The following is a 17,629-nucleotide window of genomic DNA, read 5'->3' as shown; positions in this document are numbered from 1 at the left end:
GGTTGAGGGTAGGGGTAGTTTAGTTAAATTGAAATACTTTAAGGTTTTCTGGTGTGGTCCTGTTTGATCCCAGAAGGCAGAACCAGGAGATAAAGGAGGAAACTTAAGGGTTCGAATGAAGTTTGATGTCAGGAAAAACCTTATGTTGATCACTGTCCCTGAGTGGTGTGGGTTACCTGGAGAAATGAGGAGTTATCTTTCTTTGGGTGAGTCAGGTTCCTCATAAAAACTAGAGTAGAGATTCCACTGAAGTCCCCTCAACCCTAGAACTATTGTTCTGTTATAGGGTTCCCTTAGCAGAAAGATCATTTTGCCAGCTCTAAGCAAAACTGTGGGTGTACCCCAGTGAGACTGAATGCAATGGAACCCAAAGAGGAGACCATGATGCCTGTCCTACAGGAGAGACAGATGTTTTGAGAAAGGATGAGAGAGATGGTAGAGACAGGTTCCCAAGAAGGGAAAACTAATTACAAGAAAGAAAAGGGGGGGTAGAGCCTGAGAAGTTTTGAGAAAGGAGGAGAGAGGTAGTAGAGAGACAGAATCACAAGAAGGGGAAACTGATTACATGAGAGGAAATATAGGGAGATCTGAGGTGGCCTCCAAGATTGTTCATTTGTATGACAAAACTGGAAGTAGGAACAAGCATTTCTAGGGTGCCAGGAACTTGCTGAGTGATTTTACAAATATGACTTCATAGGATCTTCATATCAACTCTAGAGGTAAGTGCTATATTATCCTCATTTTTTACAGTCGAGGAAACTGAGGCAGGCACGGTTAAGTGACCCTCCCAGGGTCACACAAGCAGTAAGCCTCTGAGGCTGGTTTGCCTGATTCTGGATCCAGTCAGTGGCCTCTAAATGAAGATCAGGAAAGAGGGAGCTTTGGGGGGAACTGGGAAGGGGACAACATTGTGTTCTGTAACCAGAGTGTATAAAAAATGCAAAAAGTATAAAAAGCAGAAAACCAGTCTACTTCCGGGAAGGTGCTTGTTCCCGGGACAATGCCATGGGGCTCCCTTCTCCTATCTTGGGGTGCAGCGACCAGTCTTGGTTTCCCGCCTCCGAGGTTCCCAGATCTCAGACTGGAAGGGTCCTTAGCAGTTTGGGGAAGTGAAGGTGCCCCTCACCCAGGGTCTTCCGCCTTACCCTTGCCCCACCTTGGAGGGCTGTGGGGGGTCTGGGCAGGGGCCCCCCAGGACTTAGTGAGCCTCTTCACTCTCTCAGGGGCAGGGCTAACGGTCTGGGGCCCCTCGGGGCCATCTGATGCAGACAGGGCTGCCTATTCCGCTTCACACTCGCTGCCCATTGGCCGAGAGTACTTTCAATTTCAATTCTTAAGGAACAGGGGTTTTTAAAAGAGAAGTAAATTTCCTGGTGATGCAAAGTCGGATCCTTCCAGAATACCGGCCTAGTGGACTTTCCCAGCCCCCAGAGGCCAGACTGGCCCGCTGTGAGGGGCTCCAGGTAAGGAGGAGGGGAGATCACAGTGAGCTACTGGCCCTTGGGGGGCAGGTGGAGAGAGGGGTCAGTACGTAGGGCACCTCCCCCCAAGGAAGAGATAGAGCAGGGCGTTCCCCAGGCCCTGTGCCCACCGCCGGCTCTCCGGCTCACAGCCATTCCTACATGTTAGAAAACTCCATCTGGTGCTGAGTGGGGACGGCCTGGAGTGGGGGGACACTTGGGGCAGGGAGACCCACCCACAGGCTATTGCCATGGGTGAGAGTGAGGTGACTGGGTCAGAAGAAAGTTGGGAAGAAGGGAAGGTGTTCCAGATGGCAGCTCCCCTCTTGGGAGCCCTTGCCTTCCTATCCACCAGCTCACCCGGCCACAGCCCAGCCCCCTAAGAGACGCCTTGGTAACCAGGTCACACACTGGACCCAGAGGCAGGAGATGGCCACAACCAGGAACCTCAGTTATCCAGACACCCACTGGAGCTCCCAGTCCAGATGACTGACTTGCCCCATGTTCCTTTCATCCTTCAAAAGATGAGGGAGACAGCTGAGAGGAATTCCCTTGTCATCTGATTCTCACTAACAGGGAGGGGAGAGCAACTAGGGCAGCCCCTGGAGTCAGGAGGAACTGAGTTCAAATCCGCCCTAGCTGTGTGATTTTTTTTTTGGGGGGGGCAAGTCGTTCTTAACCCCATTGCCCTAAATAAATAAAATTTTAAAAAAAGCAGGGAGGGGAAATCTTGGGTGGTTCCTGGGATGTACAACAGTTTTGGGGAGAGCAGATTGCAGAAGGGTCAGAGAAAGGATAGGTAGAGCCTGTGAACTAGACTTCCAAAAGAAAGGGATCCCGGTAGGGATGGGATACTGAAATAGGCAAATTCTGAGGAAACAAAGAGAAGCAATTGAAATGAGGAGAAAAATGAGATTTGTCCAAAAAGGCCAATGTGTAGTTACACAGAGAACTCATTAACCAATTTAGGTTCTTCTATGTATATTTTTTATTTTATTTTTTACACAATAGATATTTTATTTTATTTTTCCAATTACATGTTATGAGAGTTTTTCAGCATTCATTCACATGCATATGCATATGATATATTTATTATATACATAATATTATATATTATATATTTATTATATACATAATATATATTATATGTAGTTTATATATTATATATAGTTTATAAGTTATATAATATATAATATATATTATATATAGTTTATAAGTTATATATATAATTATATATAAGTTATATAATTATATAATTCCCGCCCCCTTCCTCTCAATGGATAATAGTCTGGTGAACATTGTGCATATACATTTGTGCTTAACATTTTTGCAGCTTAGTTATTTTCTGTATGAGGAATTAGAACGAAGGGTAAAGAAAGAAAATCATGAGATAGGAAAGAAAAACATAAGAGAAAATATTTAAAAAGCAAACGTAGGGGCAGTTAGGTGGTGCAGTGGACAGGAGCACCAACCCTGGATTCAGGAGGATCTGCGTTGAAATTTGACCTCAGATACCTAATACTTCCTTAGTTGTGTGATTTTAGGCAAGTCACTTAATCCCATTGCCTTGCAAAAAAAATTTTTTTAAAGTGAATGTAGTATTCAGTCAGATTCTGTAGATTTTTCTTTGTTTTATTTTTCCTCCTCTGAATGTGGATGGCGTTGTCCATAACAAGTCTCCCAGGGTTGTCCTAGATGTCTGAACTGCTAAGAGGAGCTGCATTCATCAACACTGATCAATTCACACTGTTGTTGTGGGTGTGTACAATGTTCTTTTGGTTCTATTCCCTTCGCTCTGCAGCATCATCAGTTCCTGTAATTCCTTCTGTACTTCTCTAGAGTCTGAGCATTCATGATTTCATATACCATAATTTGTTTAACCATTCCTCAATTGATGGACATCCCATCCCCTCAATTTCCAATTCTTTGCCACTATAAACAGAGCTGCTAGGAATATTTTTGAACATCTGGGACTTTTCCCATTTTTTATGAGTTCTTCTGGATATAGGCCTAGTATTGGTATTACTGGGTCAAAGGGTACAATCAGTTTTATTGCTCTTTGGGCATAGTTCTATATTACTCTCCAGAATGGTTGGATCAGTTCATAACTCCATCAACAAATGCATTAACATCCCAGTCCTCTCACAACCTCTTCAACATTGACCATTTTCCCTTTTTGTCATCTTAACCAATCTGAGAGGTGTGAGGAGGTCCCTCATAGTTGTTTTAATTTGCATTTCTCTTATCAGGATTGATTTGGAGCATTTTTTTATATGATTATATATAGCTTTAATTTCTTCATTTGAAAACTGCTTGTTCATATTCTTTGACCATTTATCAATTGAGGGATAACATGTAACATTATAAATTGATTCAATTCCCTATATATTTTAGAAATGAGATCTTTATCAGAGCCCCTAGTTGTGAAAATTGTTTCCCCTTTTCCTTCTAATCTTGTTAGCATTGGTTTTATTAGTGCAAAACCTTGTTAATTTAATATAGTTAAAATCATCCATTATGCAATTTAAAATGTACTCTAATTCTTGTTTGGTTAAAAATGTCTCCCCTTTCCATAGATCTGACAGATTATTTCTTGTTCTATTAATTGGTCTATGGTCTCGCCCTTTAGGTCTAAGTCCTGTACCCGTTTTGACCTTATTTTGGTATAGGGTGTGAGATATGGGTTTTTGCCTAGTTTTTGCCACACTATTTTATAGTTTTCTCAACAATTTTAGTCCAATGGTGAGTTCTTATCCCAGAAACTAATGGCTTGGGTTTGTCGAATAGTAGCTTGCTGTGGTTATTCACTACAGTAGCTTTTGAACTTCTCTTTTTTTTTTCTTTTATTTTTAGGTTGTTTTTTGGGGGGGGGTTTTTTGCAAGGCAATGGGGTTAAGTGGCTTGCCCAAGGCCACACAGCTAGGTAATGATTAAGTGTCTGAGACCGGATTTGAACCCAGGTACTCCTGACTCCAAGGCCGATGCTTTATCCACTATGCCACCTAGCCGCCCCTGAACTTCTCTTAGTCCACTGACCCATTACGCCATTTTCTTAACCAGTACCAGGCAGTTTTGATGACTGCCATTTTCTAGTTTAGTTTTAGATCCGGCAGAGCAAGGCCACTTTGCTTTACATTTTTTTTCATCAGTTCCCTTGAAATTCTTGATCTTTTGTGGCTCCATATGAATTTTGTTACTATTTTTTCTAGCTCAGTAAAAGAGTTATTTGGTGATTTGATTGGTATGGCACTGAATAAGTAATTCAATTTGCGTAGAATTGTCATTTTTATTATATTACTTCGACCTAACCATGAGCAATGAACATTTTTCCAATTGTTTATATATATGACTTTATTTGTGTGAAAAGTGCTTTGTAATCGTGTTCATACAGTTTCAGGATTTGTCTTGGGAGGTAGATTCCTAAGTATTTAATGTTGTCTGCAATTATTTTAAATGGAATTTCTCTTTCTATCTCTTGGTCTCTTTTTGTTCATATATAGAAATGCTGATGATTTATGTAGATTTATTCTAGCTGAATTTGTTACCAATTTAGGATTTTTTTTCAGATTTTTTTTTTCAAGGCAGTGGGGTTAAGTGGCTTGCCCAGGGCCACACAGCTAGGTAATTATTAAGTGTCTGAGACCAGATTTGAACCCAGGCACTCCTGACTACAAGGCCAGTGCTCTATCCACTGCGCCACCTAGCCACCCCACCAATTTAGGATTTTAAAAGAAATGTACAGAACATGGAAATAAAACCAGGTACCAAAGATGAATGGGTGAATGAAAGAACAATTGAATGAATAAATGAATGGATGAATGAATGAATGAACAAATAAACTAACCAATGAATAATTGAACAAATGGAAGAATATTGTTATTGTTTCTTCTTCATTCTCAAAGAAGACCATAACATTAGGGAGGTGATATGAAATGCGAGTGATTTGAGTGAGGGGGTGCTGTGCAAAGATGCAGTCTCACTTTGTCACGTGAACCTTCTGGATCCAGTGGCCAGTATGGATCAGGATGATGGAGATGGCCCTGGATGCAGTGGTGGAGACCTTGGTTTTTAAAGCTAGGTCTTTCACAGTTCACAGTTTGACTGAGGCAACACCTATTCAGTCATTAAGATTAATTAGATTAGAGAGAAAAATGTATGTATGTATGTATGAACTAAAGAATAAATGGGGAAAATGAATGAATGGATATGCAATGGAATGAATGGACAGATAAATAAATGAAAAATCATTCATTAACTAAATATATAATATATGCAAAGAACTGTGCTAAGTGGGAAAGATGCAAACAGAAAAGCAAGATAATCCCTGTTCTCTAGGAACTGGAGGGACCCAACTCAACGCACAGTAGCACATTCATAACCATACGCCCACACCCTACATCTATGTAGTTTCAACTTCAAGTGCAATGGAAAGTTTCACGGTCAGTTGACAGATCTTTTTTTTTTTAGCATCTTCCTTTGGGCCACTTCCTTTGTTAAAAATCACATTTATTTCTGACACTAAATCACTGTTTGATAGTACAAAGGAGTGAGGTCAGGAACTTTCTTCTGGGGGTTGCTGTGGCTGCTGAGGAGATGGGGATCTATAGCACCTACAGAAGCGGTTCCTGTCTCCACAAGGGCTACTTCCCTGGTCAGTGGCTAGTGGGGGGGGGGGAGGATGAATTTGTTTGGAAACAGGGTGGTTCAGGAAGTACTGCTGTTCCCAGGTCTCTTGGGTGCGGGGCCCAGAGGTTTGGAGGTTGGAGGTGGTGATCAAGGTGGCAGCAGTGGTTTAGAATGTCTGGACTATGCCTGTTATCTCACCTTAAGGGCACCTTCAGCTACGTTGACTTTTCTGTCTTAGTGGTGGCAGTTGAGCAGCCATTGATATCATTGTTTTCCACAGTGGGAATTATTCCTCTGGAGAATGACTTGAAGGATTTGTGATGTGGAGCAGTCAGCATTGCTATTTTGGGGATTTGAGGACCAACACTGACTGTTGGTCAGTGACAAATCAATTTTCCCATTTTTAGAGATTTCCTTGGAGTTTTATCCCCAGAAAGTGAAATGGGCCACAACAGAGAAAACCTAAACTTCCCCTCTTTGGGAAAATATCTCCCTTGAGGAAGAAAAGGAATCCTAGGCAACCAGTCATATCAGTCAGATGAGGCCAGAGGAAGGGGGGAAGAAATCTCAGCAGTCCCTGCTCTACTCCCCTGTGCTATCCCTTTCCTGGTTCTGTGGACTCAGTCTTCTAAGGAGGAAGGAGCCTCCAACTGCCCTCAGAGAGGCCATATGTAGACACGGGAAAGTGCATAAACATTCTCCCAGACAGTCTTTCTGTGTTCTCTGGAAGACACATTTTATATTGTCTTTTCTCCATAGGATGTCAGATCTGGAGAGGAGGGAGGAGCATGACAAGCTTCTCAAGATCTTTAAAAAAAGCAAAATGGAAATAGCCCGGGCCATAACTACCCCTTTTCCTTTTCTGGAGATGCTTCGAGATTACTCTGTTATCTCGGAGCAAACATACAGTGTAAGTATTCTGCATTACCTGATGTTTGGCATGCCTCATCCCAGCAGCAAGCTTATATATAGTTACTCAGCTAGGGTTTATGGAGCACCCCACTGTGTGCAGACCCTGAGAAGTGCTAGGGAGTCAAGTACAAAGAATCAAATCATTCCTACTTGAAAAAATTCCTACCAGGCATTCTAATGTGGGAGACAAGAAGTATATAAAAAATGAACTATACGTAGTCATGGGGAGGTGGAGGAAAGAAAGGGAGATAGAAAAATGTGGAGCTTGAAAGCCTACAAAAAGATGAACGCTGAAAACTATCTGTGTAAAAAATGAAAAAATAAAATAACATTAAAAAAAAACTATAGGGGTGGCTAGGTGGCGCAGTGGAGAGAGCACCAGCCCTGAAGTCAGGAGTACCTGAGTTCAAATCCAACCTCAGACACTTAATTGCCTAGCTGTGTGGCCTTGGGCAAGTCACTTAACCCCATTGTCTTGCAAAAAAAAAAACAAAAAAAACCCTATAGGTAGTATAAATATACTAAATAAATAAATACAAATGCATACCAGGGAATTTGAGAGGGAGGGCACTGGCAGTTGTGAAGATGTAAGGAAAAGCTTCATGAAAGACCTAGAGCTTGGAACCCACAATCAACTTCTCTCTCTCCCCCTTTGCCTCTTCCTTTCTTTCCTTTCAATTCTCTCCCCCCACCTCTTTTTGCCTGTCTCTGTTTCCTATCTTTTCTTCATCTCTATCTCTTTTCTTTCTACCCCCACCTCATATCCAATCTGTTGCCAAGTCTTGTGGACGCCACATACTCAACATCTCCCTCCTCTCCACTCACATAGCCACCATCCTAGTTGAGGTCCACCTCAAGCCTGAACAATCGTAGCAGGCTCCTTTGTGATCTTCCTCCCCCATGGCCATGTGAACAAAGTAAACTAGAACCATGGAGAGAGAAGGAAAGTATTTTGTAATAACTGCTAAAACATGAGGGGGTCCCTGCATAAGGGCCAGTGTAGAAGTCAGCATTTGCAGATTTGCTCAACACTTTCCATGTGTTGGCCTTAGCTGAGCTTCTCCACAGTCCTGGAAGGTAGAAACTATTACTATCCCCTTTTTACAAATGAGAACTGAGACTGAGAAATATTTAGTGATGTGCCCAGGGTCACATGGGGGTCCAAAGCAGAACTGGAGCTCTCTCCAGTACCCTCAACTGTAGTAAGAAGTGAATCCAAGTATGAGAGGAGCAGTCAGGGCAAGAGCTTCCCAATGACCACTGGTTTAAAGGAGGAGGGAAGACTAAAGAATGATGCCAGGGGCAGCTAGGTGGCACAGTGGATAGAGTAGCTGCCCTGGAGTCAGGAGGACCTGAGTTCAAATCTGACCTCAGACACTTAATAATTGCTTAGCTGTGACCTTGGGCAAGTTGCTCTTAACCCCATTGCCTTAAATGAATAAAATTAAAAAAAAAAAAGAATGTGGGGCGGCTAGGTAGTGTAGTGGATAAAGCACTGGCCCTGGAGTCAGGAGTACCTGGGTTCAAATCTGACCTCAGACACTTAATAATTACCTAGCTGTGTGGCCTTGGGCAAGACACTTAACCCCCTTTGCCTTGCAAAAACCTCAAAAAAAAAATGAAGATAGTCTCAAGACTCACTAGAATGGTGGGAAGTCCCTTTCTGGGATTATGGAATTATTTGATAACTATGATATCAATTCTCTCTTGTCAATAAATCTTATCATTCATGTTGAGAAGGAATGCCAAGGACCAGACTTTACGTACAAGGTGATATACAACATCCTCACAAAGCTGGAGAAGAATTTCAGTGACAGCATCCAGGAAGTCTTGTTCCACCCCATCAATCTGCAGGAATACCCACCACTAGTCCAAATTCAAAAGTACTTCAGAGATGGTAAGGGGAATTGGGGATTTTGAAGAGGGGGCTCCTATGGGGACAAGGAAACAGGAAGAGATATTTTCCAGTCTCCCACATGCATAGATGATTGGGTCTGGCTTTCCTAGGGGACTTCCACACAGGAGTTTTCCCTTCCTATGGGTCCAAGAAGAGATATCTGCACCTGTCTCCTGTTAGCTGGTGTCTGTGAGGGAGGTGTCTGTGCATCTGCCTCCTTCTGTGGCAGAAACTTCCCTTTGGTGTCTAGCATTTCCAAATGAATCAGCATCAAAAGCCAATTTTGGTTCTCCTTTCCAGAGAGGCAGTCTTGATAATAAGGCATCATCAGTTGTCAGAGCTGTTCAAAACTCTGTCCAAGGTATTTGAGCTTTTAAACCTCCTGTCTCCGCTCAGGCCTCTCACACAAATCCTTTTTGTCTTATTCAACCGCTCCTCTCCCTTGTCTTCTTTTCCTCTTGTACACAGGTCTTACCTTTGCCTCTCATGCAAGGTACGATGTATCATATCTTCCTCTTTTTACCTGTGTTTATCACACCCCATACTGGTTATGTGTTAGGGCCTTGAGGGCAGCCCCTTTGGTTTTTCAGCTTTATAATAAATACAGTCTCACAGAAAGTAAAATAGATGATTTTAATTACATGAAATTAAAATATTTTAGCCCAAACAAAATCTATGTAGTCAAAATTGGAAGAAAGTAAGGTGCTTGGGAAATATATATATATATTTTATTTTTGAAGGTAATGGGGTTAAGTGATTTGCCCAAGGTCACACAGTTAAGTATTATGTGTCTGAGGCTGGATTTGAACTCAGGTCCTCCTGATTCCAAGGCTGGTGCTCTCTATTCACTGCACCTTGTAGTTACCCCTGGGGGAAATTTTTTGCAATAATTTTCTCTAATAAAAGCCTTATTTCTCAAAAATATTGGAAACTGAATGAATTGTGTGTGTGTGTGTGTGTGTGTGTGTGTGTGTGTGTGTGTGTGTGTGTGTAAAGAGACATTTCCCAGTTGATAAAGGGTAACAGGATAAGAATAGGCAGTTGTCAGAAGAAATCAAAGCTATCATTAGTGACATGTGATAACCACAACAGAAATAACAACAGTGCACTTGTTTTTTCCTTTAAGGTTTGAAGAGGACTTTCTAGGTATTGTCTCATCCAAGTCAGAAGACTAATCTATGCCAGAAACTGAGGAAACTTAGAAATGTTAATTGACTTGCCCAGGGTCACACAGCAAGGAGTGCTGATTCTAAAGTCATGGCATCTGATTAAATGAGTTCATTTTCATAATAACCCTAAGTGGGCCCATGGGCCCATGCAGATGCTCACCAATGCCATAAATGTAGACCCTCTGGATTGAGAATAGTTGGGGGAGGCAGTTAAATGGAGGAATTGAATAGTTCAAAATAGTCCTATTTTATTCAAAACCACTTTGTTTTTCAAAGAAGCCTCATGGTATAAATAACTTGTTTCCATGGTAGGATTATAGCCTGTCTTCTTCTCTAACTGAAGCTTCCCTTTGCTGTCTAGTGTCTCCAAATGAATCAGCATCAGAAGCCAGTTTTGGATCTCCTGTCTGTAGCCTTGGTGACAGGATACCATCAGCTGTCAGAACTCCTCAAAACTCAAACCAAGGTATTTGGGTTTGTAGATTTGCCTCTGCTCAGACTTCTCACAATAATCTTTCTTGTCTTACCCATTCACTCCTCTCCCTTGTCTTCTATCCCTCTTGGGCACAGGTCTTATCTTTGCCTCTCATGCTACATCGTATCTTCCTCTTTTCGTCTCATACCCCACCCTAGCTATGTGTTAAATCCTTAAGAGCAGCCCCTTTGGTTTTTCAGTTCTGTAATAAATGTGACAGCACAGGAAGTTAAATGGATTATTTTCACTATATGAAATTCAAATATTTTTGCACAAACAAAATCAATGTAGCCAAAATTAGAAGGAAAGCATGAAACTGGGGGAATTTATTTTTAACAACAGAGTCATTCCCCAGTTGATAAAGGGCAGAAATATGAACAGATAATTTTTAGAAGAAATCAAAGCTATCAATATTTATATATAATAACCACAACAGAAAAACAACAGCTCATTTTTTATGATGCTTTAAGGTTTGAAGAGGGATTTCTAGATATTGTCTCATCTAAACCAGAGACTGAGGAAACTTAGAGATGTTAATTGATTTGCCCAGGGTCACTCAGCAAGATGCTTCTGACATAGAAGTCATGGTTGATTTTTGACCCTCATTAGCAAAGAAGACCAAAATGACATCAGTATGCTGGAGCAAATGACAGTGTGTCCAACTGTGGCTGATCATATCAATACAAACTTAGAATGCTCTACCACAGCTTGGGCACATGCAAACACCTAGGGCAGGTACTTTAAGCTTACAGATGCCACATTTCCTTTGAGCTGCCTTCCTCACAGAGTGTAACACCCTCACTGATTAGGGCATGCTATGCTAGGTGCTCCTGTGCCAGTGTATCCCAAGCTGTACAATCAATTCTAAAGTTCTTTCTTATTTTTTTAGATTTTTCAAGGCAATGGGGTTAAGTGGCAAGGCCACACAGCTAGGTAATTATTAAATGTCTGAAAGCCTGTGCTCTATTTACTGCACCACCTAGTCACCCCAATTCTAAAGTTCTTTAACGAGACCTTCAGGATGTTTCAGTATCACTTCTTCTGATCCCCTCGTGACAGTTGAAAAGTGTCACCAGCTTGTCCTGTATGAGTTCTCCATAAAATAGTTTTTTTTTCCCAAGTGTATATCTGGCATTCTAACAATGTTTTCAGCCCATCATAGATGTACTCTCTGTTGTAATGTTGGGATGCTAGGCAGTTTAGCTTGAAAAAGGACCTCAGTGTCTGGTACAGTAGGACTATAGCCTGTCTTCTCTAACTGAAGTTTTCTTTTGTTGTCTAGTGCCTCCAAATGAATCAGCATCAGAAGCCAGTTTTGGGTCTCCTGTCTGGAGAAGCAGCCTTGGTGAGAGGACATCATCAGCTGTCAGAGATCCTCAAAGCTCTGCCCAAGGTATTTTGACTTTTAGATCTACTTCTGGTCAATCCTCTCATACAAATTCTTCTTGTCTTACCCATTCATTTGTCTGCCTTGTCTTCTTTTCCTCTTGTACAGAGGTCTTACCTTTCCCTCTTATGCCACATCATGCTTTTCTCTTTTCACCTGTGCACATCACACATTACACTAGCTGTGTGTTGGGTCTCTGAGGGCAGCCCCTTTGAGTTTTGAGTTTTGTAATAAATGCAGCATCACAGGAATTAGGTGTCTAAGTTTAATTACATGAAATTCACATTTTTTTTACACAAACGAAATCAATGCAGCCAAAAAGTAGAGGGAAAGCAGGGAACTGGGGGAAATTTTTTACAAGTTTCTCTGACAAAAGACTCATTTCTCACATATATTAGGAACTGAGTGAATTTCATAAAAAAAAAGGAGCCTCTTCAACATTGGATAAAGGGTAAAAGGATACAAGTAGGTAGTTTTCAAAAGAAATCAAAGTTATCCTTACTTATATGTATTAACCAGAACAGAAATAACAGCAGTTCACTATTTTTGTAGTGTTTTAAGGTTTGAAGAGAATTTTTGAGACATTGTCTCATCTAAGTCAGAATGAATGGAGAAACTGAGGAAGCTCAGAGTTGACAATTGACTTGCCTAGAGTCACAGAGCAAGGATGCTTCAAACAAAGGAGTGTTAATTCTGAAGTAATGGTACCTGAATAAATGAGTTTTCTCTTCTATAAACCTTAAGTGTACCCATGGATCCATGATGATTGTCAAAGATACTGTGAGGCAATACATGTAGAGCCTCTGGATTGAGGATAATTGGGGTAAGCAGTTAAATGGAGAAAATTGAATACTTTCAAAAAACCCTTATTTTAGTAAAAAAAAAAACCACTTTTCTTTTCCAAAGAAGCCTAATATTATAAACAGCTTGTCTCCATGATAGGATTATACCCTGCCTCTTTCTCTGACAGAAGTTTTCCTTTGATGTCTAGTGCCTGCATATGAATTAGCATCAAGAGCCAGTGTTGTGTCTCCTCTCTGCAGAAGCAGCCTTGGTGATAGGACATCATCAGCTGTCAGAGCTCCCCAAAGCTCTGACCAAGGTATTTGAGTTTTTAGACCTTCTGCCTCTGCTCCAGCCTCTCACAGAAATCCTTCCTATCTTACCACTCACACATCTCCCTCATTTTTTTTCCCCTTGTGCATAGTTCTGACCTTTGCCACTCATGCCATTTCATATCTTCCTCTTTTCATCCTGTGCTTATCACAGAGCACACTAGCTGTTTGTCAGGTCCTATAGGGCAAGTCCTTTTGGGTTTTCAGCTTTGTAACAATTTTGAAATGACAGGAAGTAAACTGAATAATTTTAACAACATGAAATCAAAACTTTTATTGCACAAACAAAATCAATGCAGTCAATATTTTAAGGAAAGAAAGGGACTGGGGACATTTTTCACGACAACTTTCTCTGATAAAAGCCTCATTTCTCTAATATATTGAGTACTAAGCCCAAATTCATTAAAAATAAACCAGACCATTACTCAGTTGATAAAGAGAAAAAGGATATGAATTATTAAAAGAAATCAAAACTACCAAAACTTATATGTAATAACTACAACAGAAATAGCAACAACTCACTCTTTTTTGGTGCTTTAAGGTTTGAAGAGGCCTTTCCAGATACTGTCTCATATAAGTCAGATGTCTCTTCTAATCCAGAAATTGAGGAAACAGTGATGTGAATTGACTTGCACAGGGTCACCTAACAAGATGCTTCTGACATAGCAGTACTGATGATGAAGTCTTGACATCTTATTAAATATCTTAGTTCTCCTAACTACCCCAATGGAAAGGCCCATGGGTCCATACTGATTCTCACCAATTTTTTGGTGAGGCCATAAAAGTAGATCTTTTGGGTTAAGGATAATTGGAGGAGGCAATTAAATGAAGAAAATTGAAAACTTCCAAAGAAAAACATATTTTATTCAAAACCACTTTTCTTTTCCAAAGAAATTCCAAAAGAAATTTTTAAAATAGCTTGTCTCCAAGGTAGGATTATATCCTGTCTCCTTTTCTGACTGAAGCTTTTCTTTGCTGCCTAGTGCCTCCAAATGAATCAGCATCACAAACTAGAATTAAGTCTCCTGTCTCAAGAAGCAGCCTTGGTGATAAGATAGTCTCAGCTGTCAGAGTTCCTCAAAGCTCTGTTCAAGGTATTTTGGCTTTTATACCTCCTACTTCTGGTCAATCCTCTCATAAAATTTTTCTTGTCTTACCCCTTCACTTGTCACCCTTGTCTTCTTTCCCTCTTGTACACAGGTCTTACTTTTGTCTCTTATACCACATCATACTTTCTCTTTTCTTTTTATTTATTAACATTGTATTTGTTTTCCAATTATATACAATAGTACCATTTTTTTGTAAATACTTTTCTCTTTTCACCTGTGCAAGTCACACATTACACTAGCTGTGTGTTGGGTCTCTGAGGGCAGCCCCTTTGGATTTTCAGTTTTGTAATAAATGCAATATCACAGGAATTAGGTGCCTAAGTTTAATTACATGGAATTAAAAATATATTTTTTAAAACAAAATCAATGCAGTCAAAATTAGAGGGAAAGCAGGGAACTGGGGGAGATTTTTTTACAACAAGTTTCTCTGACAAAAGTCTCATTTCTCAAATATATTGGGAACTGAGTAAATTTTATTAAAAAAAAAACCCAGGAGCCATTCCCCATTTGATAAAGGGCAAAAGGATATAAATTGGCAGTTTTCAACAGAAATCAAAGCTGTCATTAGTTGTATATAATATCCAGAACAGAAATAACAAGTTAACCTTTTTTTTTTTGTAGTGTTTAAGGTTTGAAGAGAGTTTTGGAGACATTGTCTCATCTAAGTCAGAATGAATGGAGAAATTGAGGAAGTTTAGAGATATTAATTGACTTGCCCAGGGTTACAGAACAAGGATGCCTCAAACAGAGGAGTGTTCATTCTGAAGTAATGGCATCTGAATAAATGAGTTTACTCTTCTATAAACTTTAAGAGGGCCCATGGATCCATGCCGATTCTCAAAGTTATCATGAGGCAATAAACATAGAGCTTCTCAATTGAGGATAGTTGGGTGAATCAGTTAAATAAAGACAATTAAATACTTTCAAAAAACTCATTTTCTTTCCAAAGAAGCCTGATATTATAAACAGCTTGTTTCCATGGTAGGATTATACCCATACCCTGCCTCTTTCTCTGACAAAAGTTTTCCTTTGCTGTCTAGTGCCTGCAAATGAATTAGCATCAAGAGTCAGTGTTGGGTCTCTTCTCTGCAGAAACAGCCTTGGTGACAGGATATCAACAGCTGTCAAAACTCCTCAAAGCTCTAACCAAGGTATTTGGGTTTGTAGATCTGCCTCTGTTCAGACCTCTCACACAAATGCTTCTTGTCTTACCCATCTGCTTCTCTCCCTTGTCTTCTCTCCCCTTTGTGCACACATCTTACCTTTGCCCCTCATGTCATATCGTATCTTTCTCTTTTTACCTTGTGCACATCACCTCCTACACTGGCTATGTGTCAAGTCCCTGAGAGTAGTCCCTTTGGTTTTTCAACTTTGTAATAATAGCAATAACACAGGAAGTAAAATGAATAATTTTAATGAAATGAAATTAAAACATTATTTGCACAAAAAAAAATCAATGCTACCAAAATTAGAAGGAAAGCAGGGAATTGGGGAAAAATTTTTTACCACAGGTTTCTCTGATAAAAGCCTCATTTCTCAAATATATTTGGAACTGAGCCAAATTTATATTAAAAAAGAGTCATTCCCCAGTTAATAAAGGGTAAAAGGATATGAGCAGGCGGTTTTGAGAAGAAATCAAAGATATCAATAGTTATATGTGATAACCACAACAGAAATAACAACAGCTCGCTTTTTTTGGTGCTTTTAAGGTTTTCCAGATATTATCCCATCTAAGCCAGAAACTGAGTATACTTAAAGATGCTAACTGATTTGCCCAGGAACTTACAGCAAACATGAATCTGTCATAGGAGTGCTGATTCTGAAGTCATGGCATCTGAATAAATTACTTTCCTACAAATCCTAAGTGGTTCCATGGGCCCATACTGATTTTTACTAATACACTGAGGCCATAATTGTAGACCCTCTGAGCTACTGAGGATAGTTGGGGGAAGCAGTTAAATGGAGAAAATAAAGTAATTTCAAAATAACCTGTATTTTATTCAAAATCACTTTTCTTTTTCAAAGAAGACTCATGGTATAAATAACTTGTCTCCATAAATGGGATTATAGCTTGTCTCCTCTGACTTAAGCTTTCCTTTGCTGTTTAGTACCTTCAAATGAATCAGCATCAGAAGCCAGTATCAGGAATTCTATCTGGAGAAGCATCCTTGGTGATAGGGCATTATCAGCTGTCAGAACTCCTCAAAGTTCTGTCCAAGATATTTGGGCTTGTAGACCTCCTGCTTCTGCTCGGGTCTCTCACACAAATCCTTCTTCTCTTACTCATCCACTCTTCTCCTTTGTCTTCTTTTCCTCTTGTGCACAGGTCTTACCTTTGCCTCTCATTCCACATCATATCTTCCTCTTTTCACCCTGTGCACATCACACCACACACTGGCTGTATGTGAGGTCCCTGAGGGTAGCTCCTTTCATTTTTTAGTTTAGTAGCAAATGTGATATCACAGGAAGTAAAATGGATAATTTTAATTATATGAAATTAAAACATTTATTGCACAGACAAAAATCAATGCAGCCAAAATTAGAAGCAAAACAGGAAATGGAGAATTTTTAAATAAGTTTCTCTAATAAAAGTCTCATTTCTCTAATATATTGGGAATTGAGACAAATTTACAACAAGCAAGAGTCATTCCAGAGTTGATAAAGGGTAAAAGGATATGAATGGGCAGTTTTCAGAAGAAAGCAATGCTATCAATACTTAAATGTAATAATCACAACAGAAGTCACAGTTCACTTTTTTGTAATGCTTTATGGTTTGAAGAGGGCTTTCCTAATATTGTCTCACCTAAGCCAGATGTCTCATGTAAGCCAGAAACTGAGGAAGCTTAGAGATGTCAACTGACACACAGGATCACGCTGCAAGTTGCTTCTGATATAAGAGTGCTGATTCTGAAGTCATGGCACCTGAATAAACACATTTACTCTTCTAACAACTGAAAGTGGCCCCATGGGCCCATGCTAATTGTCACAGATGGTCTGAGGCCATAAATGTAGTCCCTCTGTGTTGAAGATAGTTGGGGGAGGCAGTTAAATAGAATAGTTTCAAAATAACATGTATTTTCATTGAATTTCTTTTGATTTTGAAAGAAATCCAAAAGTATAAATATCTTGTCTTCATGGTAGGATTATACCTTGATTCCTTCTCTGACTGAAGCTTTGCTTTGCTTCTAGTATCTTCAAATGAATCAGCATCAGAAAACAGTTTGGGGTCTCCTTTCTGGAGAGGAAGCCTTGGTGAAGGGGCATCATCTGCTGACAGAGCTCCTCAAAGCTCTGTCCAAGGTATTTGGATTTTTAGCTCTCCTGTCTCTACTCAGACCTCTCACCAAAATCCGTCCATTTGTTTACATGCTTGTCTCAAAAATTAGATCTTGCATGCCTTCACCATGGTGGGTGCCCCAGGAAGTCTTGAGAGCTTACTGAATGAAGCTCACTTTTCTTGCAAATTTAGGCTCAGTAGA

At 40.1% G+C, this 17,629-nt stretch overlaps 1 protein-coding gene across 4 annotated transcripts in view; it reads left to right on the top strand.

Annotated features, from left to right (window-relative positions):
* Nucleotides 1–1,326: 1,326 nt before the first annotated feature.
* Nucleotides 1,327–17,629, top strand: part of LOC141512596 (uncharacterized) — a 51,390-nt gene continuing 35,087 nt past the window's right edge. For 2 of the 4 annotated variants that reach the window (XM_074221662.1, XM_074221659.1), the window contains exons 1-9: nucleotides 1,328–1,463; nucleotides 6,846–6,996; nucleotides 8,739–8,895; nucleotides 10,426–10,530; nucleotides 11,822–11,932; nucleotides 12,918–13,028; nucleotides 14,025–14,135; nucleotides 15,191–15,301; nucleotides 17,340–17,450. In XM_074221662.1, the coding sequence (XP_074077763.1) occupies nucleotides 6,847–6,996; nucleotides 8,739–8,895; nucleotides 10,426–10,530; nucleotides 11,822–11,932; nucleotides 12,918–13,028; nucleotides 14,025–14,135; nucleotides 15,191–15,301; nucleotides 17,340–17,450 (967 nt within the window). In that variant the 5' untranslated portion in view covers nucleotides 1,328–1,463; nucleotide 6,846. Of the gene's footprint in view, nucleotides 1,464–2,997; nucleotides 6,112–6,845; nucleotides 6,997–8,738; nucleotides 8,896–10,425; nucleotides 10,531–11,821; nucleotides 11,933–12,917; nucleotides 13,029–14,024; nucleotides 14,136–15,190; nucleotides 15,302–17,339; nucleotides 17,451–17,629 lie in introns of those variants that run through there. The other 2 variants (XM_074221661.1, XM_074221660.1) reach the window with 2 other exon arrangements.

The sequence above is a fragment of the Macrotis lagotis genome, chromosome 2 (genome assembly GCF_037893015.1).
Source record: "Macrotis lagotis isolate mMagLag1 chromosome 2, bilby.v1.9.chrom.fasta, whole genome shotgun sequence".
In the NCBI taxonomy this organism is placed as follows: Eukaryota; Metazoa; Chordata; class Mammalia; order Peramelemorphia; family Peramelidae; genus Macrotis; species Macrotis lagotis.
Note: the sequence above shows the minus strand (reverse complement) of the source record. Positions and strands in the feature narration are given on the sequence as shown.